This window comes from Chinchilla lanigera, unplaced genomic scaffold (assembly GCF_000276665.1).
Source record: "Chinchilla lanigera isolate Chin_1 unplaced genomic scaffold, ChiLan1.0 scaffold00066, whole genome shotgun sequence".
Taxonomy (NCBI): domain Eukaryota; kingdom Metazoa; phylum Chordata; class Mammalia; order Rodentia; family Chinchillidae; genus Chinchilla; species Chinchilla lanigera.
The window spans coordinates 453,278-479,813 of record NW_004955467.1 but is presented as its reverse complement, the minus strand read 5'-3'; the positions used below and the strand labels follow the sequence as shown (position 1 = coordinate 479,813).

General features: G+C 46.0%; 1 protein-coding gene across 3 annotated transcripts in view; it reads left to right on the top strand.

The window, feature by feature from the left end:
• Positions 1–26,536, top strand: part of Epn2 (epsin 2) — an 86,568-nt gene that overhangs the window by 26,096 nt on the left and 33,936 nt on the right. For 2 of the 3 annotated variants that reach the window (XM_005399277.2, XM_005399274.2), the window contains exons 2-4: positions 9,280–9,378; positions 10,400–11,160; positions 13,371–13,541. In XM_005399277.2, the coding sequence (XP_005399334.1) occupies positions 10,566–11,160; positions 13,371–13,541 (766 nt within the window). In that variant the 5' untranslated portion in view covers positions 9,280–9,378; positions 10,400–10,565. The remainder of the gene's footprint in view (positions 1–9,279; positions 9,379–10,399; positions 11,161–13,370; positions 13,542–26,536) is intronic. The other variant, XM_005399276.2, reaches the window with a different exon arrangement.

Genomic DNA, 26,536 nt, shown 5'->3' with positions numbered 1-26,536 from the left:
CTTCTTTATGCACAGTGTGGAAAGTATTTGTCAAATCTAGTATCAACTAAAGTATCAGTATGTCTTTGTGACTATGAAATGACATTACCAAAGAATAGCATCTAGGCATGGTGGCGTATGCCTGGAGTCCCACCTCTTTGGGGAGCTGAGGCAGTAGGATCACTTCAGCCTGGGATTGGAAACCAGACTTAGCAAGGTAGTGAACTTCATCTCAAAAAGACACAGGACTAGCTGGGTGTGGTGGCACACACCTGTAATCCCAGCACTCCAGAGGCTGAGGCAGGAGGAGCCCCATGAGTTCAAGACCAGCCTGGACTACATAGGAAGACCTGTCTCCAAAAAAAGATACCCGACTGAAACCTAGGCTGTTTGCCCCAGAGGTGGAGGAGGATATGGGGAGCCACGGAGGCCCCACATGCATCTTACCTTAGTACTCCAATCCTCGAGGGGCCATGGGGTCAGTTGGCTCCTTTCGTGTGTGCCTCACATGTGGTTTGCACGTATTACCTTATATGTTCTCAACAGTCCCTAGCAAAACATTTCAGCAAACAGAAGAGCAACAGGAGAATAAGGCTGCCCCTCCCCCTTTCTGGGGCGAACTCTGACATTTAAGAGTTAGGAAGGAACATTTCCTCCCAATGTAGCCAGTCAGTATTTTAGAGTAAATAAAGCACTGGGAATGTCTCCAGCAGAGGAGGAAAAGTAGTATTTTTATTCTGTACCAAAAAAGGAAGTTTACCTCCTTGCTTTTAAAAGGCCCATTTCAGAGGAGCTATACAGACCTTTCAGGTCACTAAATTTGATGTGACTGATTTAGTGGAAGATACTGTTACAGCTAAAGTGGCATCATTTTTTAAGGATATGAGTTTTTTAAAAAAATTACATTTTTAGGGACTATTCTGAAGTTCATGTGGTCCGCCTGCTCTCCTCAACTGATGGCGCTGTGCTGCTAGCCTGTAGACCTTACACTTCTTACAGTAGAGCTTTCTTTGTCGCTATCAAAAAGCCTCTCCCCCGTTGCTGGCGTCGGCATTCCACATTCATACTTGGTGAGTTCTGAGCCCTTTCCTGCCTGATTCAGTCAGCCTGCCGAGAAAAGGAGCTCTTGTGGCCTGTTGAACAGTTTAGGAGGACAGGTGGTTGGTTCCCTGTCACCTTCTGGCACCAAACACCTCAATAAGAGGGCTCTTTCTAGGCCTGAAGATTAGCAAGGGGAAAATTTGCCATTCTGGACTTTCAGTGCTATGTTTGTCAAAGCCAGTGAGACTAAGAATAAGGGATAGACTGTGTGCTGAGCCTAGTCCTGTCACTTGCTGGTAGTGCAGCTTTGGGTCAGTTAGCTGCATAACTTTTTTGTGCCTGTGTAAAATAGGGATAAGAAGACTTAACTCCTTCGTGGGATTGTTGTGAAGACCTATGAAGTGCTTAGAATAGTGCCTTGGGTACAGTAAGTTCTGGCTTATTTACTATTGTTGTTTTCTACTGAGAGCCTCTTTTATTTTGCAGTACTCCTAGTTCTGTTCTGCCATAGAACTAGATCTCAGCATCTTCTTTTTAGTGCCCTGGCCCCCAGTCCTGCATCCTTGCTGCCTTTGAGAAGAATGAAGTCACTGTGGCACCGAAGCTGCCGACACCTGGCTGAGGGCCCTGCAACTCACTCCCTCCACACCCAGGAGATGGGGACAGCCCAGCACTTAGCAGTACCACGTCCACCAGTCAGGTCTAAATTAAGCACAAAATCATGGGAATGTGAGATTTTCCCATGCAGCTCTGCCTTTTTTTCAAATGTCTCAAGCTGGAAAGTTGTGCTAATATAGGCCTTAATATCCATAGTGTTGCCTGCCTGGCGTGGCATCACCGTCTCCATTAGCGTGTTTCCTGTGGCAGAGTCACAGTGCACTGTAAACGGAGAACTGTGTGTGTCTGCGTTAGAAATGGAGAGCTAGGGTAGGCAGGGCCCAGGCTGCCTTCATCAGAGGCAAGGTGTTCTGAGGGCTGCTTGCTCTTATACTTTCAAAGGCCCAAGGAAAGCTTTCCCTTTTGCTCCCTATGGAGCCTTAGACGCCAGCAGAAACATTTGCTGTTTGTCTTGTGGCCAGCTTCTCAGCCCATGACCTGTGGCTGGGCTTGAGCTCCCAGGACACCATGGAAATGGCAGGGAACCAAGTTCTTTGTCAGAACAGGGCCTTTGGGACTGAAGGGTTTGGGGGAGTGTCCGATAAAGCTTCTGTGGTGCCTCAGAGTAGTCACTGGACTTGAGCCCTGGTTTTCCTGGTTCTCTAGGCTTTTTTCTATCATGCTGTATAATATATATATATATATATTTTTTTTTTTTTTTTCATTTTTTTTGGGGGGGTGCTTGAGAAAGATGTTGCTGTATAGTTCAGGCTGGCCTTGAATTTTAAGTGATCTTCCTGCCTCAGCCTCCAGAGTGCTGGGATTATAGGCCTGTGCCACTGCACGTGGCTCTTTTTACATGATTTTTAAACAGTGGTGTTCATAACTTGGTCTTCTGCAAAGCTAAGGGGTACAAATGAGGTGGGGCAATATTAAGGAGTTCTCACTTGCCTTTAAGCCGTGTTTTATGCATCCTGTTCGTACAGTTGTCAGGGTGTTTGGTCCTCTACTCTGGGAGGAGGTGCAGGCCCTGTCCTTGTTCCTTGCCTAGACTAGGCTCAGAGTTGTGATCTGCCTGCGCCAGCTTTTCAGAGTGCTAGAATTACAGGAATATACTGGGATTACAGGTCTAGGTTTTTTTTTTTTTGGTATTGGGAATTGAACTCAGGACCTCACATTTGCCAGGCAGGAGCTGTACCACTGAGCTTTGTGCTTGACAGGTCAAGCCTTAAGGGCTTGTTTTCTCTTGCAGTTCTTTTTTTTTCTTGAGACAGGTTCTCCCTATGCAGTTTAGGCTGACCTTGAACTCACTATGTAGCTCAGGCTGGCCTTGAACTCATGGCAATCCTCCTGCCTCAGCCTCCCAGTGCTGGGATTACAGGTGTGCACCACCATGCCCATATTCTCTTGCAGTTCTTTGACAGTATAAATATAGGACTGGGGATATAGGTCAGTGGCACGCCCCTGCCTGGAAAGCTCAAGGTCCTGAGTTCAATTCCCAGTACCAAAAAAAAAAAAAGAAAGAAAGAAAAAGAGTATAAATATAAAGTTTTTCTTTAAGCCCATTTTTTGGATAGTAATCTAAAATTTGGCTTCTCTAGCCAACAAGAAGTCACTGGAGCCTGGCTTGGTGGTGTACACCTGTAATGCCAGCACTGGAGAGGCTGAGGCAGGAGGATCATTGCAAGTTTGAGACCAGGCTGGGCTACAAAATGAGCTCAAGTCCAGCCTGAACTTCATAGCAAGACCCTGTCTCCAAAAAAAAAGTCCTCACTGGAGCCAAATGTGGTGGTGCACAGCTATAATCCTAGCACTTGGGAAGTTGAAGCAGGAGGATCGCCTCAAGGCCAGCCTACACTGTGTAGTGAATTCAAGGGTAGCCTGAACTACATAGCCAGACTTTGTCTTAAAAAAGAAAATCATTGGAATGAAGATGTCTAGGTTCAGTTAGTGAAGAGAACATTTCTTTTTGGCTGAAACTCACTTTTTCCAGGTGTGAGGAAGATAAAGGACTTTTTTCCCTTTTCATTTCCCCCCTGCATGGGCCATAGTTATTGGGCTTTAAATTAATGCTAGCTTGGCTGAGGCAGGGCCATAATAGTCCTTTCTCTTTAGGCTGAAATGATTACTGTTGAAAAGAATGTGGCACTGTCCATATTGTCCTGACTGGGCTGTTGTCTTCTGGAGGGCCTGTTTGGCGTGGTCATGTGAACTGCGCTCTCGGCCACTTCTGACTAAGCCTCTTGTAGTGATTCTCATGCCCTTTTCTCCAGCAGGGTGATAGAGGTATATCCTCCCTCATGGACTGCACACAACAGAAACAGCCAGTGAATCAAGGATTGCTGAGTGTTCACATGTTTTGGATTGTGGTGCACTGGATACCATAGTTTTCACTTCAGTGTGCTTAAAAATCAATAGGCAGCTGGTAAAGAATGTGGCATCCCCTTGACTGTATGTAGCTCATTCATTCCACTTTGGGATTTTCTCTTTTCTCTCCCCTCCTCTCCCCTCCCCTCCCCTTTCTTCCTCTTTCCTCCTCTTTTTGTCTTTTTGAGTCATAGTCTCTCTATGTAGTTCAGGCTGGCCTTGAACTCACTTTGTAGCCCAGGCTGGCCTCAAACTCACAGTAATCCTCTTGCCTCAGCCTCCTGAGTGCTGGAATTACAGGCATGCACCATCACGCCTGGCTTCCACTTTGGGATTTTTCAAACAAGTACTCAGAAGATCCTGGTAAATATGGTCTGTGGACAACACTGGTGTGACACTAGGGAAATGGATATCCTTTCTGCTGAGCCTACTTTTAGGAAAATGAATTACATGTAAAGTTGTAGGAAACTGCCAGACTCCCATCCTTTGAGCTCCCATTTAAAGTGGGCATGTTTAGTTAGTCAGTGAAGTAATACTGAGTGATTTCGACTGGATGGCCACAGTTACAGTTGAGTGACCTGTGACTGTTAAGTTTCAAGAGGGGGCAGGAGGGACAGACGTCGTCGTTTCTTCACCCCAGCTCCTGATCCTTGGTAATGGCAGCTGAAAAGCCACTGCCCCAAATCTCCCTGGGGATCTGGTGGAGATTTACTGATAGGATGTAAAGAGTAGTAAGCCTTGACATTATCCACCTGGGCTGCTCAGAACCATACAAAGCTTCTCTATCGTCCAAGATCAAAATTTGGGAGGAATTTCCCCACCCAGCTCCAAAACCCTTGGAGTACCTTTTTTATGGAATTCTTGCCTCCAGGAGCATCAGCCTAGCAGTGGAATTTTTTCCAGGTTTTTTTGTTGTTGTTGCTATTTTATTCAGTCCCTTTCCAAATCTCCATTGCTATTTGGATTCTGATTGGGTTTTCAGATATGCCAGAATTCCCCCTTCCCTGTGTGTCCCCTGCTTGTTAGGGATGCAGAGGTTACTTTATGGTTCCCCTTATGTATCACTCTTGTTATTCTCACAAAGGAGCAGATGATCCCAGACTTTGGTTGGGGTTGCTTTGTTGTTAGGGAGTGTTGTTTTCCTGGAAAGATGCATCCCCTCTGTCAGACTGGGGCTGAGGATTGGGTATGGCTCTGGAGCCTAGCAGTGTCTCCACACCTTACTTGTAACCCCTTTGGGAGCCCAGGGAGCGCCCACACCCTGTTGCCTCCTTTCCTCCCTCTTAGGTGCTGCTTGCACAGGGCTCGTGGTTACAAGTGACAACACACCCTGTTATAGGTTACCAAGGACTTCATGTGTGACTGAGAGAAGTTTAGGGAATGAATAGCTTCAGGCATAGGTGGACCCAGAGGTTCAGCTGATGGGAGGATCTATCTTACACCCTCCTGTTCTTGGGTCCTTGCTTTCTCCTGTCTGTTTTAGTCTTAGGTAGCCTCTGCCCTGGCTCTGGGGTGCTACCAGCAGCTTAGCAACCACCCTGATTTCCTGCTTGTTTCACAGGCCATCCAGAGAGGTCTTCAGGTATCTCTCACTCTGTATTGTCACTGGGTCCCTCATCTAGCCACAGGGCGAGGTGACTGTGGTGCTCTTCCAGGCCCTGCCTGAGTCTCCAGTCTGCCTCTTCCTGGCCCGTTTCTCAGGAAAATCAAAGGCACTCTTTCCAGGACAGTGGCGTAGGTTGTGCAGAGGCAAAACCAGCAGATTCTGTTTCTAGGCTGGCACTAGAGTGTTTGGTTTAAAGAAGCTTCCTAGTTATGGGGACAATCAGTAGAAAAGTGATTGTTCCCTTCCCCCTGAATAGATGTGGCTTTTGACATTAAGTTTCCAAAGCTCCCAAAAGGGCTTCAAATTTTTATTTTTTTATTTTTTAATTTGCTGGAGGTGAAACCCAGGGTCTCTTGTGTACCAGACAGGCGCTCTGTGACTGCCGTATCCCTAGTCCATAGTGTGACTTCCCCAGGCTGGCTGGTATGTTCAGTTTCTTTCTGTTGGAATTTTATCCACCCATTGTGGTTAATAGTGGTTATCTCATGTGCATCTGAAACTTTGATTCTTAATAAAATAAGTTATTAATACAGTTTCAAAACAGGCTTTTTAGGACAGGGGCTGGCATGGGGCAGGGAGGTAGTGTTGGACATCTTTGCCTGTGGTCTCGCCCAGCCCTGTCCAACTCTCTTGGTAGGCATAGAAAGGATTGTTTGCTTTGTATACTGAATTCCAATTTAGTGTCATTTAGTTGTCTCCATTCAGAAATATTTAGAAGTATAACAGAATTAAACTCACATTGGCATTTTGACCTTCAGTTGTCACTGTATAATTTATAAAAATAAGCCCTTCTATCTTTCTACTTTTTTTTTTTCCCCTTCTATTTTTGGCCTAAATCTTTCACAAAACTGATTTTTCCTTGTTTTGATAATCTCTCCTGTGCTCCACCCAACCTATTTCTGGCCTGGAACTCTCTCCTTTTTTAAATTTGCTTTTTGAGACAGGGTCTCACTGTGTAGTTCAGGCTGGCATCAGTCCTAATTATTCTACTTCAGCCTCCCAAGTGCTGGGATTACAGGTGTGATCAACCTGCCTGGCCCTGGCCTGGAATCCTTAAGACCTGGTTTGTGAACTGAGGACACTTGCTCAGGTTTGACTGAGGAGTCTAGAATGTAACAAATGATTCTGCTGTAGCAACTTTTGCATGTGTGTTAGTTCATCCTCAGCAGACTGGAAATGAAGAAAATGGGGGTATTTGGAAGGGAAGTTTGGAAAGTAGAGCATGCAAACCACTCAGAAAAAAGTGAGAACAAAGCAAAACTCAGGTTTTGGAAATACCAGTGTATGTCCATGGGCAGGGGTGTTTGTTAGGCGCTTCCTCTTGGGAGGGAGTCATGTAGATACCTGCCAGGGGAGAAGCTAATTCAGTGTTTATAATCCAGTGCTGAGGTTGAAGGAGAGAAGTTTAACATGTTCCACTGGCTTGAGCCTCTGATGGAACATGCCTGACTGTCGTATCAGGGAGCTTGTACCGCTCAATGGGGCTGTCCCATGCTGTCAGATGGGTCAAGCTGGCCAGAAGGTAACACATTGAAATTGGAGCCTCCTGGCAGCAAGACATAGGAGTTACGGCCTTGTTGTGAGTGTGTTAAAATGAGAGAGTGAGGTGTGAGTATGCACAGTCCTGTGTGGCACAGCGGTGGAGGTGCAGGTATTTGAATCTTGAAGCTCACCCTGCTGGTGCCTTCAGGGCCCTGCTGCTTTGCCAGTGTTAATATCACAGTTGAAAGTTTTGATTTCTAACATCTTGCTCCAGTGAGGTGCACAGCCCAGTCTGTCTGGAATGGAAGATGGTCACTTGGTGCTCTGGTGTCCTTTCAAACTACTGGGTATCTTATCCCCTGATATCTCCCTTATCATCTGTTGGTTCTGAAACTTGCCTGTCTATTAAGCCTTAAGAAAATAGCAACTACCCAGCACTCTGGAAGGCTAAAGCGGGAGAGTTTTAAAGTTCCAAGTCCTGCCTGGGTAATTTTGCAAGACTATTTCCAAAATGGGGAAGGGGAGGAGGAAGTAGGTACTAAGAACATAGCTCAGTGTGAAGGCCCTGGGTTTAGTCCTTAGTAGTACACACACACACACACACACACACACACACACACACAGTAGAAGCTAGATGTGTAAATTACGTAGGCTTGCTTTCTTTTTGTGACTGTAGCAAATATTTTATTAGCTTTTTTGCTTCTTTGTGAAGCTTGAGTATTTCAAAAACCACAGCAGGTTAAACCTGTTACAGAAAGGCCTGAGTTCTCCAACTGCCCCAGTTTCTGAATTGCTTGGTATTCCTTTCCCAACCTGTGGTATGGTCTGCCCTTTTCCACAGGAATCACTGCCTTTTTTTCTTTCTTTTTTTTTGCTGTAAGCCTAGAAGGCTTTATGGGAGCTCTGGGCTTCTCTTAGCCTTGTGGAGAAGGCTGGGCCCAGCTGGGTATCTGCCAGCAGCCCACGTCCCATCTCCCCTGCCCAGGTGGCTGGACTAGGGGAGGGCAGCAGAGCTCAGGTTATTGTATCTCTCTTGGGGAGAGCATTCTTCTTGTTTTTCTAGGGTATCCTCAACCATTGGAGGTTGTTTGAACCAGCACCGTTTGCTCTTGTGCTTAATCGAGGCCTGAGGGAAGGTGCCTTGTTCTGCTCACTTCTTTGAAGCATAGGCAGGTATACCTGCTGTGCACCAAGTAGAGTGACAGATGTGGAAGCTGGGGTCCCTGGCACATCACAGGACCCCTGGGCATCACTACTTACTTTGGCACATCTGCAGTTTAGGCTAGGAAGTACTGAAAATCAGAGTGTTCTTTTTTTCCTCTGTGAGGCCCATTCTGTTTATACCAGTAGTAAGTGTAGCACTCTGAGGGAAAAACCTTGTTAAGCCAAGTGTGTAGGTTAGCATGAAAAAGTTTTATCTGTAGTCTTCTGACAGGCTTTGGGGGATTCATGAGATTTAGACAGATAGATGGAAAAGCAGAATATACCTGCCCTCAGGTGAAGCCAGTTCTCTGGCCTTAAATGAAGACAGAAACCTTGGCATATCTTATGGTGGAGAGAAAGCAGTGAAGCTTTATGAACTGTCCCCTTCTCACTTGTGTGGCTATATATGATGACTGAGACTTATTTTTATTTTTAAAATTTTTTTATTTTTTGGTCCCGGGAATCGGACTCAGGACCTTGCACTTGCCAGGCAGGTGCTTATTGCACTGAGCTACATCCCCGGCCCTGCTGATTTACTTTTGATGTGCCCATTTTCTCCAGAACTTAGATGAGGAAGCTGGAGCTGTCCACTGTTTCTCTGGCAGAAACAGCATGGCAGCTCAGTGCAGAGTAGGGGCCACCATAGGGGCATGGAGGAGGTGGCAGGTACTGGGAAAATGTGTCAGGACGAGGGTTGGTGAGAGGGTACTGGAAACAGGCCCCAGCTAGGCAGCCATAATTAGCCAGTACCATGACTCTAGGCCCCAGTTTCCTCATCAGTACAATAGGGAGAGTGTCCTATCTGGAAGTTTTTCATGGGCAATAATAAGTAAGACAGAGCCTGACCTGAAGGACCCCAAGTGGTCAGGCAGGTGATCATGGTAGATGGGGACTCACTTTCTCTCCTGGCACCAAGTGTGCTGTTGTATCTGTGACCACCGTGCTGGACTATGGACTTTGGAACATCATTTATTCAACAACTGTTTATTCCATGTTTGACACAGTGCTAGGTGCTGGGTGCTTATTGTGAACAAGACAGATGGCGGTCACCAAGCATGAGGACCAGAACCCTGTGTCAGAGATGTGGACCTAACTCTAGCTCTGTAAGTATTTCTCATCTGGAGGAAGAGAGGGGATGGATGTGTTTGGAGTGAGTGTGCAGTCCTGCTCTTCAGTTTTCTCTCCTCTGGGAGGTGCAGTTGGGCCAGAACCAGGGAAGTTTTCAGGCTGTTTTAGCTGGACCAGATGCTGGAAGCTCTTGAAAGCCCAGGGGAAGTTGTTAGCCTTGCTCTGGTAGAGCAGTCAGAAACATCTTCATAAATTCTTGAGCAGGGAAGGTCAGGAGAGAAGTGGCCTTTAAGGAGAATTCCCTGAGTGGTTAGAAACCTGGTAGACCAACATCAAATGTTTAGCAATTTTAAAGATATAGGTAGGTGTTTTGAAGTTGAAAGAACCCTGAAATGAGAGACATTCTTGCCCTGCATGGAATTTTGAAGCTGTTGGGTTTGGCTGCATGTAGGTCAGTGGTAGAGTGCATGCTTAGCATAGGCGAGGCCCTGGGTTTAATCTCCAGTGCTTACACACACACACACACACACACACACACACACACACACACACACAATCTGATTCAGCTTTCCAGTGCCCATATTGTGCCTGGCAGTGCAAATGCAACTCACAAAATAGCCAGTGTCCAAACGAGGCCTTTTGAAAATATAGGTCTTTTTTTTTTTTAAGGCTTAAATGAGTTTAAATGTTATTCATTATTAATTGATTTTATTGAATAAGTTTATTTCTTTCTTTATTTTGGAGACAGGGTCTTGCTGTGCAGTTCAGGCTGGCTTTGAACTCACCATGTAGGTCAGGTTGGCCTTGAATTCTCAGCAAACATTCTGCCTCAGCCTCCTGAGTGATGGGATTACAGGCATGCACCACCACACCTAGCACTGATGTAACTGATCTTGTCTTAGCTTTGAAAGCAGGATGGACTCTTTCCTCCCAGGATGGACAGTCTGTCTACTCACAAAGCTCACCCAGTCACACTTGGTACAGTAGTATCTTGGCCAGGCTTTCTCACCCTCGTGGGCTGCTTGTGTCATAGTGGAGTGTGTTTTCTCTCTTTAGGTCATGACTAGTTTCTTGGATCTGAGGCTCCAGAGGAGGAAATGACTTCAAGGCTCTTACTCCAGCTTGATTACGGAAACTGGACCTTCGTAGGGCGTGGATTTACCAAGGATAGGAAATTTTCTCTCTTTGAAGGGCTTTAAATTTGTAACAAAGAAAAATAAAAATGACGACTTCATCTATCAGACGGCAAATGAAAAACATTGTGAACAATTACTCAGAGGCTGAAATTAAAGTCCGGGAAGCCACCTCCAATGACCCGTGGGGCCCGTCCAGCTCTCTGATGACTGAGATTGCCGACCTGACCTACAATGTGGTGGCCTTCTCAGAGATCATGAGCATGGTGTGGAAGCGGCTCAATGACCATGGCAAGAACTGGCGGCATGTGTACAAGGCACTAACACTGCTGGACTACCTCATCAAGACAGGCTCTGAGCGTGTGGCCCAGCAGTGCCGTGAGAACATCTTCGCCATCCAGACTCTGAAGGATTTTCAGTACATTGACCGTGATGGCAAGGACCAGGGCATCAATGTGCGTGAGAAGTCAAAGCAGCTGGTGGCCCTCCTCAAGGATGAGGAACGGCTGAAGGCTGAGCGGGCCCAGGCTCTCAAAACCAAAGAGCGCATGGCCCAGGTGGCCACTGGCATGGGCAGCAACCAAATCACCTTCGGCCGTGGCTCCAGTCAGCCCAACTTGTCCACCAGCTACTCGGAGCAGGAGTATGGCAAGGCTGGAGGATCTCCAGCCTCCTATCATGGCTGTGAGTAATCAAAGTGCTCCCTGCCCCTTGTCTGATTTGGCACCTTGTACAGATGTGGCAGCAGGGGAGGGGGAGGTAGGTAGTATGGTATTATGAGTGCCCTGAAGCTAAGGGAGTAGTGACCACCTTAGGGCCAGACTTGACGTTTTTTTTTCTGGTACTGGGAATCGAGTCAGGACCTTGCACTTGCCACTGCCCTATATCTCTACCCTGTTGACTGTCTTTTAAATTCTCAGCTTTTGGCAACCCAGACAACAATGCGCTCAGTCTGGATTGAGATACGGTCACTAAAGGGCTTTGAGTCCCTTGAGTGCTCTGTGGTCTCCTTGGTGCATGTGGGTAGAGTGGCCTCTGTGGTTTCCTGGGTTCTCAGAAAAAGATGGACACTAAGGTAGGTCTTAGAATTTTCCTCCTGAGAAGTTCTGCCAGCAGAAGAATTGTTCGGCTCTAATAGTGGGGAACTGAGTCTGGTAGCCAGAAGAAAATGAATGCTCTTTCTTGATAATCATATTTCTTTAATATTTTGTTTTATTTTGTTTGTGTTTTTTGAGACAGGGTCTCACTGTGCAGTGCAGGCTGGGCTTGAGCTCACTTTGTAATCTAGGTTGGCCTCGAACTCACTGTGATCTTCCTGCCTCAGCCTTCTGGGTGCTGGGATTATAGGTGTGCGCCACCACACTCAGCTTTTTAATCTTGTATTAAATGTTTTTCTACTGACTGAGCTGTAGGTCTCTTGAACTGCTCAGTGTATTATTCTACTTCAGAATCACACAGGGTGGAGATTGGATTTCTTGTGTGTCAAAGGGAAAAATGCAAAGAAACCTTTACCGGTGATTAGTGTGAATTCCAGTCTCTGTGATTTGGTTAGGTGGCTATATCTGTGCACAGAGCTGGCCTATGTTTTGGGTTTTCATGTCAGATCACTGTAAGCCTTTGCCCTTCATTCAGAAGAGGTCTATGGGAGTAGAAATGGTGTTCAGGAAGTGATGGATGCTGTTCTCTGAACCATATTGGCATCCTGGTTGTTCACTGAAAGATTCCAGGAATAGTGCCCTTCCTCCGCCTTCACTGTGCTCTGTGGCCAGTATGGACCCCACACTCAGCAAGGTGGCTGTGGTGGCCTTGTGGGGTGGGACAGGAATGAAACAGAAACTGTAACTCCTGGCTGCAAAAACGAAAGTGCAGATTTCCATTCCATGTTTTATTTTTTGGAATTAATAACACTATATCAGCACAACAGAAAACTTTTTTTTTTTAAAGGAAGTTGTTTGTAGCTCGACAAATCCCTGTCAACCCTTGCTTGGTTAATGATTTTGTCACCAGACCATTTACCAACGTTTCCTGCTTTTGCAAGTTCAATTAGACTTGGTATCAGCTGCCACCACCAGTTGAGAAATGTGGCACTGGGAGATTTGCATATCAAAGTCAGACTTCCTGTCTCTAGGAATTCTGTACTAAGTATGGAGCAGATTAGCATTTTCTTGTGTCACTTGTAGTTATTTCCTCTTTTAGTTTGAACTGTTCGCTCAAGCATGGCTTTTACCCCTGTGAAACCAGTTGAAAATGATTCAACCTTAATCTTCACAGTTCTCCTGCAGGGGCTCAGTTTCACGCCCCCATCGCCCTTTAGGGAAGTTGCTTTGTTTCTGTCAAGAACCCTTCTGCCACCCCCCAGAAGAGGCTCTCTTTGAATTGCCGTAGTCCCATCCCCTTGCCTTGCCTGCTCTACACTGCTGTGGCTGTGGCGTGTGGTCAGGGGATTGGCCCTGTTTTTCCCATGCCTCTTACAGTCATTGTTCTTCAGAAGCCAGAGGGTACAAAGCAAGGAGCTGCAAAAGCATCAATTTCATGAACAGTCTGTGTAACATTCCACATGGAGGAAGGAGACTGAGGGCACAGGAGCCTGGTTCTTTGATCTGGCCCCTCCTCATTTTGAGCCAGAGCCATGGGCCTTGCTGGGCTTCCAGTGGGCTAAATGATGCTCCAGCTCTAAAGTTTTCTAGTTCCCTCAGACCTTAAGTCCAAGCTGCATAATCAGTGTCAGATTGTGGTCAGCAGGCTCTTCATGACTAGCTTCCAAGCGCAGGGGACAGCAAGGGTGATGCAGGGCTCTGGGTGGCTTCAGCCCATGCTCCCTGCAGGGCTGCTGCACATCCTCTAATGGTCTGTCTCTCTCTGTGTGTATGTGTGTGTGTGTCCCTGCCCAACAGCGCCTGAGGCCTCGCTGTGCCCTCAGCACCGCACAGGGGCCCCCCTGAGTCAGAGCGAGGAGCTACAGCCACTGAGCCACCGCCACCCCTTTCTGCCGCACCTGGGGCTGGCTTCCCGCCCAAATGGCGACTGGGCCCAGCCTTGCCTCACTTGTGACCGCGCAGCCCGAGGTGGGAAGGCGGTTTGCTTTTCTCCTTCCTAGAAATACTGGGCAGCTTGCTGGGGGGTGCTTGTGCCAGTACAGCCAACTCTCTCCCTTTCTCCTGCTGGGCCTGGCAGTCAAACCTCCAGCAGCCTGGGACCCTCTTACACATACCTCCCAGGAGATCTTGGCCTACCCATGCTCCCTTTCATGTGGTCACATACCACTTGCTTAGCAGAGGGAGTGCTCTTTGGGTAGGCGTGGGTGATGGCCCCTGGTCTCCCCGTGTCTCATGTCCCGACAAACTGGAGAGGGCTCTGCTGCCAGTGATGGTAGATCAGACCACTTGATTTGTTGAAGTGGAAATGTCTGATTTAAACCTCACAGTGCTGATTCTCAGTTGATGGTCACTGGAAGCCATCGTCCTTTATGCAGCCATTGATGCCTTGCTGATTATCCAGTAGGACTGTTTTTGCTGTCACTCCTGAAGTCCCTGTTACCTGAGTAAATGGAGAGTTAGCTGTACTGTCAGTTCCAGGTTATGGTGTTTGGAGATGCTGAATTCAATGAGTAACTCACAATGGGGCTTCTCTTTTTAACTAATTAAAAATGTATCCTGGTCAGAGCCTACACTGTTGTAGGTTAAACCAGAAGCAGATTTTCACTGGTGCCTATAAGAAGATACTTTCAGTCTAATCTTCGTTTGGCTGGAGGTGGGGCCTATGCTTGTGAAGAGAGCTGTCTTTTCCACTCTGACCAGAAGGGGCTCTGCCAGCAAGCTTTTGTGTGATTTTCCCAGTAAGGTAGCCAGCCTTTTAATCAGCCCTGGAGACCGTTACTGTTCATTCACGCCTCATTAATACTACAGCTTGTTTGACTTGGTATTTGTGTGATCACTGTACTTAGCTCTGAAATATTTTCCTTCATTTCCCTGTCTTGCCCTAACAGTTTATATAGAATTTTGGTTCCTTCTACATTGACCTTAGAAAATGTAAGGAGGAGCAGCTTTGTACTGAAAAGAATGTCAAGGTCAAAGCTTTTTAAAATGTGTACGTGAATTACATGCCCATTTCTCCTGCTGCATACTCAAGTTCCCACAGAACTTCATAGAATTTGCCCTTTCTTTCCCCTATAGTCTGCCTATGTGGGTAAGGTAAGGTTTCTTGAACCGTGGTAGTTAGTTTTGGGCTTATCTGTTCCTATAGTTTTGCTGGCTTTCTTGGAACATATATCTTTTTTTCTTCTTTGTCTTTTTGAGACAGGGTCTTGCTGTGCATTTCAGGCTGGCCCTTGAGCTCACTTTGTAGCCCAGGCTGGCCTTGAATTCACAACGATCCTCCTGCCTCAGCCTCCCAAGTGCTGGGATTACAGGTGTGTGTGCCACCATGCCTGGCAACATTTGCCTATTAAATCCAGACCTGGTTGTCTTCTGCTGGGCCCTCTCTGGTCCTCCCTCTGCACCTTTGCCTGTGTGAGTCTCTCTGCTTGGATGGCTACCCCCAAATCAGACAAGTCGCTCAAGGTGTACAGTATGTGGATTTCTCTTCTTTTTTATCTCTGGTATGAATTAAAGATAGAAACGAGTATCTTTGTATTTAACAGTTTTTTTATACTCTGGGTGAATTTCCAGCAAACAAATGTTACCTGGAATTGCGGTTCACAGTTAACTAACTGGTACTAGCATTCTTTTCCATATTCCTCAGCTGCCCTGTGATACCATGGGGGTACTTTTCTGTTCTCTCTTGTGTTGACTGTTATGTAGGTGGATTTGGAGAGCACACCCACTTGGAATCTAGCCTTTGAGAAGACAGAATAACTATTACCAGCCATTCAGAAAAGGGTCTCCTGAAATGGAGTCTGTGACTCATGAAAGATGTTTGTGAGGAAGTTGTTAGGATTTAGACCTTATAGGAGCAGAGGTAGCCAGTTGCTGAGAAGCCTCCTTGCATGAGAGCAGCCATGGTGGGACAGTGTCTCATGCTTTTGACTGTTATCCTGATGGGTAGTTATGGCGTTTGGGGACAACTTTCTCTTGTGAGCCAGATGTCATTTTTTCTTACCCCTCCTCTCCCACGCTGCCCTGACCATGGATATCTCTCACGTTCACTGACCATGGATATCTCTCACTTTCTGTCCTTCATCTCATTCTGTTACTCGAGTCTAGTGCTAGTCTTTTGATTGATTTCTTTCCTCTCAGCCTACACCTACATCCAGCCTCATCTTTATCCTGTGCTCTGGTTCTAGAGCTTAAATTATGCCTTTAGGTGCCATCTTGCCGGCAGGGTCATCCCTGAATTTCTGTCTAGGCAGATAGAGCCTTCCCTGGTTCACCTTGGTCTCCTTCTTCAGCCGCCCCCGCCCCCCACCAAGTCCTTCTGGTCCTTGTCCTCCCAAAGAAGCATCACATATCTCAGGTCCTTTGATGTCTGCCTACAGTGCAAAGCTTTAGGTTCTGTCTTTGCAGTTCACCCCACCTGTGCTCTGGGCTCCTACATTCCCTTTGGCACATTTGTTCCTGGCCACTTTCCCCTTCTTCAGATGTCCTGAACCCACTCCCACCTCAGGCTCTGTGCTGGGCACCTACCCAATGGTGCTTGCATAAAAATGGAAAGGAAGGCATAATGTAGATAAATACAGGCATGTTATGTGGTAAGTGCTCTGGAAAACAGCAAGACCAAGACAACCCTGTGAGTGTGTGGGGAGTAGTGAGTGTGACTTACAGTGTGGAATACAGGAGGATTAGAGGAAGAGGTTGAGTGTGCCCAGGAATGGTGTGGCAGTGTAGAGGTTGAGGTAGAAATGTGCTCAGGGCATTTGTAGAAGAGCGTGGTGGCCAGGGAGGCTGGAGCCAGTGTAGGAGAGTGGCTAGTAGGGTCAGCGTGGAACACTGCAAAGTCTGGCCTGCAGGGGGCAGAGGGCGGAGTCTCTCAAACTACTTCTAGCAAGGAACATTCCTTAAATTCCTAGTCTAACCCAGCCAGATATTTGTGTGTCAGTGCTTAGATGTTGTAGCAATGTCAGATGGCTATCAGAAGGGCCTCACTGTACTTACCTTGTTGCAGGCCACATGCTCTGCTCCATGAGCTGGCATGTGGCCTTCTGGGTCTATATCAAAAGGTCTGTGGGGCTTTACTCACCCAGATGGGGAGCTGGGGAGAGGTGGTTTGAACATAGGACCACCTCTCCCCAGCTCCCCATCTGAATTAAGGCTGAGAAGGGTTAGGAGGATCCCTCTGGCTCTGTGTGGGGCAGGGCAGGAGTAGGCCACTGCCCTGGTCCAGGTGGGAGACCTGGAGCCTGGTGTGCTGCAGGAGTCTGGGGAATGGCCAGGCCTTTGGAGCCACTTACTGGAGGCATGTGAGAGTGCTGGGAGACTGGGTGCAGCAGGTGTGGGGTGGACGGCATGTGGAAATGTCTACTACACATGTAGGTGGAGGCGTTGAGATGTCTGGAGTATGAGGGAGAATTCTGGGCAGAAAAGGGTGCATAGTTGGTGCTTCTGACTTTTAGGTCTTTGGCTTCTCTGTACTCGTATTTACCTGAAGGCTCAGGGCACATTGGCTGCCTCTCCAACCCCAAGGCCTCAGCTTGCCGGAGTTAACTACCCTCACATGATCCCGGCACACAGGTGGAGCTTGGGACTATTATGTGTTGACCAAAGCTGTGTGGCTTAGAGGAGGCCTCTCAGGTTAGAGGGTTGAGAGATTTGCCCGAGATCACAAAAGTGGCAGCCAGCTTGGATTGGGGCCTGGGTGGGAACAGCCTGTGTTCACCCAGGGACCTTGTCACCTGCTCAGCTTTTGCTGGCCACAGCACTTAGTAGGTTGTAAAGAAATTACAAAAGTTCTTGAGAGTAGCGGGAACCTTGTCACATCAGAGGTGACAGAGGGTTTGTGAAGATGCTAAGATTCAAGGATGAAGTTTGAGGAGAAGGGTTACTGCTGTGCTGTGTGGATGGTTGGGGCCACGTGTCCTCCTCGTCCTGTCTCCCCTCCCCTGGCTTGACCCCCACTGGGAGCAGTGGAAGGCAGTGATGCCTACCTAGCACTATAATCGTGGCTTTCTTTTGCTGATGTCCCTTAATCAGCCTCTGGTGAGGTACCCTCTGTCCTGATGTACCGCGAACCTGGTGCCTTGGACTTTTTGTGTGGGAGGATTTAACTGCCAGTATCCCTGTTTCTGAAAAGAAAGGAAGGAAATCCGGATAAAGTCCTTGTCACCTTTGATTTGCTTTAGTAAATCAGAACAACTTTAAGGCTGTTAAAGAGCCAAGGTTTTGGTGTGCGGCTTTCCCCGTGTGAAAGCTGCCACCCGGCCCTCATCTTCTCCAGATGACCTGGCAGTCACACTTGTCTGGCACCATGTCGGGTACGGGGCAGCCAGCTGTGGTGTGGTTCAGGTCTTCTCTCAGAGCAGTGTTAGCGAGCCCTTCACCTCCAGGGCCTCGCGCAGCCACTGCTCTCCTCACAGCCCTCGGGCATTGGCTTACGAAGTGATTACTGGGGATTATGGCTGTTTAATGTATTTGCCCTGCTTTACTCTAGAAAGGATTTGAGTTAGCTTGCAAAACACATGCAATACCAGAGGATTAAACAGATACAAGAAGAAACTGGGCCAAAAGGGAAATAAGGGTGAGAAAATAAAACAGGACCAGAATCATACACAGTAGGTAGAGATGGATCCAGATTTGGCTTTGAGTGTCTCCCCCACCAACATCAAGAGGACAGTTTCTCTTTGGATTCTTTTCAGGTATCCAGGGCAGGATGTCAGTACAGGGACTCAGGTGCTTACTGTGGTACAGGTGAGAGGAGAAGGCAGGGCCTGAGAGCAGCTGCCTAGAACAACTGGCATGGTGGTGGTCATAGGCACTGTCCTGCAGCTGCCTCTCCGTAGAACCTGAGCCTGGAGCCCCCAGGCTGTGGCTTCACTCTCTAGGAGTCCACCTGGCAGGACTCCAAAGAGAGCTCCAAGTCCCTTTGTGGCTGTTGCATTTCCTCCACAGTAAGTAGCCATTCTAAACTGAATAGGAGAATTCTGGAGAATCTGAAGGCTTCTTGTCACCATGTCATATTGTATGTGGCAAGTCTCCAGGGGCAGTGGACTTTCTGACAAGCTGATTCTCCATGGCAGAGGAACCTCAGGAGTAAACCAGGGTGGCCATGGCACCAACCCTGCTGGCCAGACTCTGGGAGAAGAGCTGGAGCTTGTTTACACACAGAAGAGAGCACTTAAAAGATAGGCATCTGAGAAAGGAAGTCCAACCCAGGCTTACTTTTGAAAGTCCGAGCTTGTTGGGGAAATACACTATTTTAAGAAAAAGAGAAACCCAAGCCAGTGTGTCCCACAGAAGTGCTCCTGAGGTAGAGCCAGCTGAGCTCCCTGAAAACATGGGAGGGGAGAGAGAGAGGCAGGGAAGCTCCAAGGTGTTGGACAGAGAGTGGAGGGGGAAATGGGGCCCAGCGGTTACTTTTTGTCAGGAAAGGGCAGGGACAGCCAGCCACCAGGGAAGATGTCCAGCCTTTAGGGGCTTTTCTGCCAGCTTTGGTGGTGGGCCAGGGATTTGGTGGGAGATGGAACTCATTTGACATGGTGGTTCGCTGAACACATGTGCTCTGCACATCCTGGGAACCCTGTGTCTTTGTGGCAGTAAGTCCAGGGCAGGGCGGGTAGGGTGTGGCGTGGCGGCGCGGTATTACAGCAGTTGAGAAATTTACTATCTCTAAGAGGAAAATGGAATCATGGAAGATGCTGATCTGTAGTATATGCACATTGTTGGAGGTGGCAGTTTTACTGACGCATCTGTCCAAGTGTCAGATATACAAGATGCTCATTATTGCCTCAAGGGCTTAGGTCTTAAGCGGGATTGGAATGTGAAATGTTGGTTGGTGGAGCTGCTGAAATTGAGATTTTCCTGAGAGCCAGAAGGCCCAAGGGTCACCGCTCCAGAATTGCTTTGCCTTATGAGGAAGCCATTTGTTTCCCACATAGGCTCCAGGAGTTAGGAAGGGTGTGTGTGGTTAATTAGGAAACTGAGATGGAGTCACCTCCCAAATCTACTCAGAAGGGATAAAGCCGAAATTTGGAGGTTTTGGAGAATACTGATTCTCTCTTCCTTTTCCTCCTCCTACCTTTTTTTTTGGGGGGGGTGACACAGGGTCTCCCTATGCAGTTCAGGCTGGCTTTGACCTCACTGTGTGTCCCAGCCTGGTCTTGAACTCTCCATGATCCTCGTGCCTCAGCCTCCCTTAGTGCTGGGATTACAGGCATGTGCTATCATCCCTGGCTGGTTCTCTTTTCTTTCCCTACAATTAAAAAGTAGCTTTTAACTTTGTTTATGAAATAGAGGGCTGTAGTATATTCCTGTTGCAATTTCAGGATTGTATGGTTCATCTTAAGTAATGCTTTTTTCTTTTATGGTTTTTATAAGCATTAAACTATTTAGTTGAGGGATGATGGCACAAGCCTATAATCCCACCTACTCAGGTGACTAAGGCAAGAGGATCACAAGTTAAAGGCCAGCCTGGAAATATCATCAGACCCTGTATCAAAACAAAATAAAAAGGACTGGGGATGTAGTATAGAAGTAGGATGCTAGCCTAATATGTGCTAAGGCCCTATGTTAAATATTTATCCAGTATTGGAAAACAAAATAATGTCTATGTAAACTCATACTTAATTGAGATCCAGATCTTACAGAGCTCTCTGATGGCCAGAGAGCATGTTCTGAGCATTAAAACATGGTTGTCAAAATTATTTGGTTTTGGTACCAGGAATCAAGCTCAGGACCTAGCTGGTCAGGATGGTGCACACCTGTAATCCCACCACTCAGGAGGCTGAGGCAGGAGGATCATTGTGAATTCGAGACCAGCCTGGGCTACAAAGTGAGCCCAAGGCCAGCCTGAACTGCATAGTGAGACCCTGTTTCAAAACAAAAAAAAAAGAAAGACAAAAAACAAATGAAAAATGAACTCAGGACCTTGTGTTTGACAGGAAGGTGCTGTGCCGCTATCTGCCCGGCTCTGGCTGTCAAAATTATTGATTAGGGATTATTAATTATACAAGTGACTTGTGCCATGGAAAGTTGAAATCACCAGTATAATATCCATGTGCTTTAAAGCATCCTTTGTAGTAGGTAAACAAACTATTATTGATGAAACTATCAGTAAGTGTGGTGAGAAAAGGAAAATGTTTTCAGTTGGGTGAGAAAACATGGTCAAAGCCAGTGACTTACGGTTGTTCAGGACAGTAGTCACTAGTACTCAACTTGAAGGTGGCATTTAAAAGTTACGTGAGCAAAAATACAAAGAAAGGTATAAATATATACTGTATTTCTCTTTACATGAGAAAATAGACTGGTAGTCAGCCTTATCACTGTGACGAATCAGTGGAGGAGAAGTTTGTTTTGGCTCATAGCTTTGGAGGTCTCAGTCCGTGGTGTGCATTACTTTGGGCCTTAGGCAAGGCCAGGTGTGGTGTCAGAGACTGTGTGGTAGAGCAGAGTTGTTCACTTCATGGCAGCTGGGAAGGAAAGAGAGGATAAGAGGAGGAACTGGGGACGAAATGTACCCTTCAAGGGCTGAAGCCCAGTGATCTACTTCCTACAAATAGGACCCATCTCCAGAAGTTCCCACCACTTCCCAAAAAAGCTCATTAAGCTGTGAATCCATAGCTTAGTCCATTCATGAGGTCAGAGCCCTTGTAATCCAATCACTTCCAGAGGCCCAACCTCTGAACACTGCTGTTCAGGAAGCAACCCTTCAGCATGAGCGTTGGGTAGACATTCTAGAAAATGTCTAAATATTTTATGTTCCTGTTAACTACACACTATATAATAAGAACCTCCTGACAAAACAGGAAGACCCATTCATGTCTACCATGTTGTCCTGTGTTATTTTCCTCCCAGTAGTTCTAACTTGAAAGTCTCGTTTGTCTTCTCTCTTTCTGTGCAAACTGTTGGAGCAAGAAGCCTGTTCGTGTCTACTACCATATCTTTAGTGGCTCTAGCACCATGCCTAAACCAAGAGTGTTCAGTGAATACTTCCTGCATGGTGAATGTAAGAAAGTCTTCCCCTTCCCACTATTGTGTTTTTTATGATGTACTTATCTCTGTTGATATCGGTCCTGTGTATGTTAATGATTTGAAAATATGTTGTTAGAACTTTTCCAGAAATGCAGAAACATTTTATCTTCAGTCGTGTGCCATATAATGACATTTCTGTCATCGATAGGCCACATACATGGCAGTGGTTCAGTAAGATTATAATGGAGCTGAAAAATTCCTATCACCTAGAATTTTTTGTTTTTTGTTCATGTCGGAGATTGAACTCAGTGCCTAGTGCTTACCATATGATCTACCGCTGAGCTGACACCTTTAACCCTCATCTGGATTTTTTTTCTGTGGCACTGGGGATCGAACCCAGGGCCTTCATACCAAGGTTGAGCTCGAGCTTGCCACTCTTACAGGTATCACCGTACTCAACTCAGCTAAAGGATTCTTTATTCTTCTCCCTTCAGCTCCTGACCAGGTAGCAGTGCCCTTTCACAAAGTTACAGGCAGCTGGTGATAGTTCTCAGCAGCTTGGAGATCGGTGTTCCAAATTGGATTAGTCCCCTCCTGCTGGTTGCTAATGGGGAACTCAGTTCAGCACACTTCCCATGGCTCCCCTCAGTGACCTGCCTCTCTTTATAGCCCCTGGAGCATGAGACCAATTTTGTCATCAAGGGGCAGAAACATGGGTTTATACTATAAGACCCATGTTTATTCTTTAGAATATTTCTATTGGTGAATTTTTAATGCTAATTTTATGCATTTTATTCTATTAAACGTGAGTACTTAACAGGAAAAAAATCATAAAAATACTGCTCTTAATATTTATTGAAATATAAAACATCAAAATTTTCAACATCGACTCGTATTTGGAGTACAACGTAAAAAAAGAACATCTGAAATAAATTTCTATATGAACTACAATGAAAATACCAATAGCACTTTACAAAAAAAATTCTTTACTACAGTTGTCACACCTAAGGCAGTCTGCATATGACAGCAGCATGTTCCATACACACATACCACTTACACCGACAGCACATGTCCTTTGCTTTCCTGGTTCTTTTGTAGGACATACTTGACATCTCAGTGGTCTTCCTGTTTTGTCAGGAGTTTCTTTATTATATAGTGTGTAGTTAACAGGAACATAAAATATCGTTAAAATAAATTATTAAATTCTTAATACGTATTGTGCATTTAGAATTTTTTTTTTTTTTTTTGTCTTTTTGAGACAGGTCTCGCTATGCAGTTCAGGCTGGCCTTGAGGCTCACTTTGTAGCCCAGGCTGGTCTTGAACTCACAAGAATCCTCCTACCTCAGCCTCCATAGTGCTGGGGTTACAGGCGTGTGCCACCACGCCTGGCTTGTGCATTTAGAATAGACATCAACATGTTTACATCAGCTGTGTACTTGCTTAGAAAACCTAAAAGATAACATCAGAAATAAATCTCTATGTATTTAACTACAGTGAAAATACCAGTAGAACTCTACCACAATAATATGCTCACACCCACGGTAGTCTTCACACGTGACAGCTACATTGTCCATGCACACATCTCACTTACCCTGACAGCATGTGTGCTTAGTTTTCCTTTCCTATGGGGCAGTCTTGTTGCCTCTCTTCTTTTTCTGTTTTATCAGGAACTTCCTACTATATTGTACAGCGTGCACTTAAGGAAATAAGGTCAATAAAAAATATCAGATATGTAATGAGTGCTTAGAATGGACATCAGTATTTTTACATCAGCTGTGTACTGACAAAACCTAAAAGATAACATCAGAAATAAAAACCTATATGAACTACAATGTAAACACAAAAGTGTGCCACAGAAATAAGCTTTGCTTCAACTGTCACACCCAAGGCAGTCTTCACATATGGCATCTGCATGTTCCATACACAAGTATCGCTTACACTGATAGCACGTATGCTTTCTTTTCCTGTACTTTCTTGTAGGGCAGAGCTAGCATCTTTTTCGTTTGCCTGTTGTACTAGGTCTTTATGGTGCTGTGCCTTCCTGTTCACCTGTCAGGTCACCAGTGTGCCCCAGATTTTTTTTGCATAGTTCCCTGGGCAGAAACATTTTGTTTTTCCTCTGCTGTAAATGATTACGTACGAGCTTCAGTCCTCGTCCTCTAAGAAAATTTCTCCATATTATTTTACATTTGTTATTTTCTTTGTAAACTATTTGTGCCACACGTGTTTAGGGTCAAGTAAAACAACCATTGGCCAGTGCTTTTGTGTTTCGAATGACATCATAGTTGCTGTGGAACTCATTACCAACATCCACCTTTGGTTTTCTTGTAGGAAGTTTCCACTTTAGGCTTCCATTTTGCTGAGATTTCCCTGTCAGTATTTCCATCATGGTGAAGTACTGACATCAGCAGTACCAGTTCGTTTTTCTTTGCCATATATGAGGTCATTGTAATATCTTCCTGAAATCCAAAGGTTGTACTATACAATTCTGTCTTGGAATTGCAACATCTCATTTGGAGTTTCTGCTTTGTTCTTGTGTGCAGTTCCTGTGCTGGTCACCTTGTGCTGTCTTAGCAATTGTAACATCAGTTGAAACTGGTGAACCAGTTGTCCAGTGTCACATTCTGAGTAGTTGGGAGATGGGAGCGACAAGTCTGCTCACAGTATCATTCGGTGTATTTCTATTTCTATACAGATAAGGACCTGATGGCTGAGTTCCAGGATAAATGTCTAAATTGAAAGCATAATAAGTCTTTACATCTACAAAGGCATATGTTTTTATGCCATGTTTTAACCTATCGCTTTTCCATAAGTTTTTTTTTTTCATAAGTCTTTTACATTCCTGCAATCACCATAGGAAATCTTTGGTTGGTTGGGCATGGTGATGCATGCCAGTAATCCCTCCACTCAGGAGGCTGAGGTGGGAGGATCACCCCAAGTTCGAGGGCAGCCTAGACTACATAGTGAGTTCAAGGCCAGCCTGAACTACTTAGTGAGACCCTGTCTCAAAAAAAAAAAAAAGGAAAGAAATCCATGCTAAGTACAACAGATTCATGAATGCTTTCAGTTCAACTAGTGTGGTATCATTAATACATTTTTAAAAATATGGCTGTTGGTGTATACAGGATGTTTTACTGGCATTTCAGCTTTTGTGTATTTCACAGCATCTTGTAGCATCTCGTCTGTTACAGTTTCCAACATCTAAGTTCTCATCGTCATTATCATACACCCGTACCACTCCTGGCAAGCGTGAGGTCATGAGTTTGATTCCTGATACTGAGGGACCTCACGCTTGCCAGGCAGGCGCTGTGCCACTGAGCTAAATCCCCAGCCCTTAGCACTTCTTTTTTTGAGATAGGATCCTACTGTGTAGTTCAGGCTGGCCTTGTACTCACTGTGTATTCCAGGCTGGCCTTGAACTCTCAGTGATCCTCTTGCCTCATTCTCCTGAGTGCTGGGATTACAGGTGTGCACCATTACACTTGGCCTCAAAGCACATTTTCACAGTGGTAGTTCTGTCTGCTCACTTTCACACCTGTGCATGTCAGGCCCAGCCCTAAACCTCAGAGGGCCAGATAGCTAGTAGTTGAGACCTTGCCCTTCATGAGTCTAGTTCAGGAGGGGCAGGCACAGCAGTAGTGTGCTCAGAGTGGTTCCTTGGGGCTAGTGGAGAAACTGGGGCAGGTGGTACAGTGTCTTTAACCAGTGTGTTGTTTAACCTTTGCTGCCACCATTATCCATGGCATTGGGCAAGTGAGTGGTGGGGTGGGCTTGAGTGCAGAAGCAGTTACTCCTCCCCACACCCACTGTCCACACAGTTGCAGAGGAGGCCCCTCAGCTTCTTCTGAAATAAGACAACTGTATACTCTGATTTTTTTCACCCGACTCTATATGTTTCTCTCTCTCTTTTTTTTGGTACTGGGAATTGGACTCACAACCTCATGCTTGCTGGGCAGGCGCTATGCCACTTAGCTACATCCCTTGCCCTCTCTTTCTCTTTCCCTCTCTCCCTGCCCTCTATTTCCATGGCTCCCTTGCTCTCTCCTCCCCCTGATTTTTGAGACAGGGGCTCACTATCTAGCCCAGTCTGGCCTCTAAGTCATGGTGAATCCTCCTGCTTCGGCCTCTTGACTGCTGGGATTACAGGTGTGTGACACCACACCCAGCTCAAGTTACACTTTTAAAGATGAAACCTTGCAAAAAGCACCCCCTGCCCAAAAAAAAAAAAAACCACAAAAAGTTGGGCATGGTGGTACACATCTGTAATCCAAGCAGTTGGAGGCTGAGGCAGAAGGATCGCTGGGAGTTCAGGGCCAGCCTGAACACAGTGAAACGCTGTCTCAAAAAAACCAAATAAATGAATAAACCTTGGACAGGTTACTTTTCCGAGTTTAAATTCTTTAATCTGCAAAGTGACCGTATCCCATCTCCTGGGTTATTTTGTAATTTATGTATGCTAATACACACTCATACACATATGAAATGCCCTAGAAGTGGATTATTCATTGTTATCCTTATGGACAGTTGTTTTTTGGTTCTCATTGATATAAATTAAACAGTGGTAAATTTCTTTGTGTAGATAGTATTTTTCTTTCTTATTGTAGAGGATTTTCTGGATTATTTCTATATAGAATTCCCAGATAGATGAAAAATGTATTAATACTGTTCTTTCTTGAAACATTGCAAATACTTTCCAGATTTTCCCCCTAGCAGCAGATGTGAGTGCTCAGTCGACAGCCTCTGAGCCTACAGTGGGTACTGTAATTTGAAATATTGATATCAGTTTAACAAATGAAAGTTACTGTCATAATAGAAAGTAAAACTAATTTTAAAAAAAGATTGTGGGCTGGGGAGATAGCTCAGCTGCATAGCGCCTGCCTGGCAAACGCAAGGTCCTGAGTTTGATTCCCTGTACCAAAAAAAAAAAAAAAAGTTAAAAAAGGCGGGGATTGAAGGGAGGGGAAGAGGGGACGGAACAAAAAGAGCAGTCAGAATATATTGT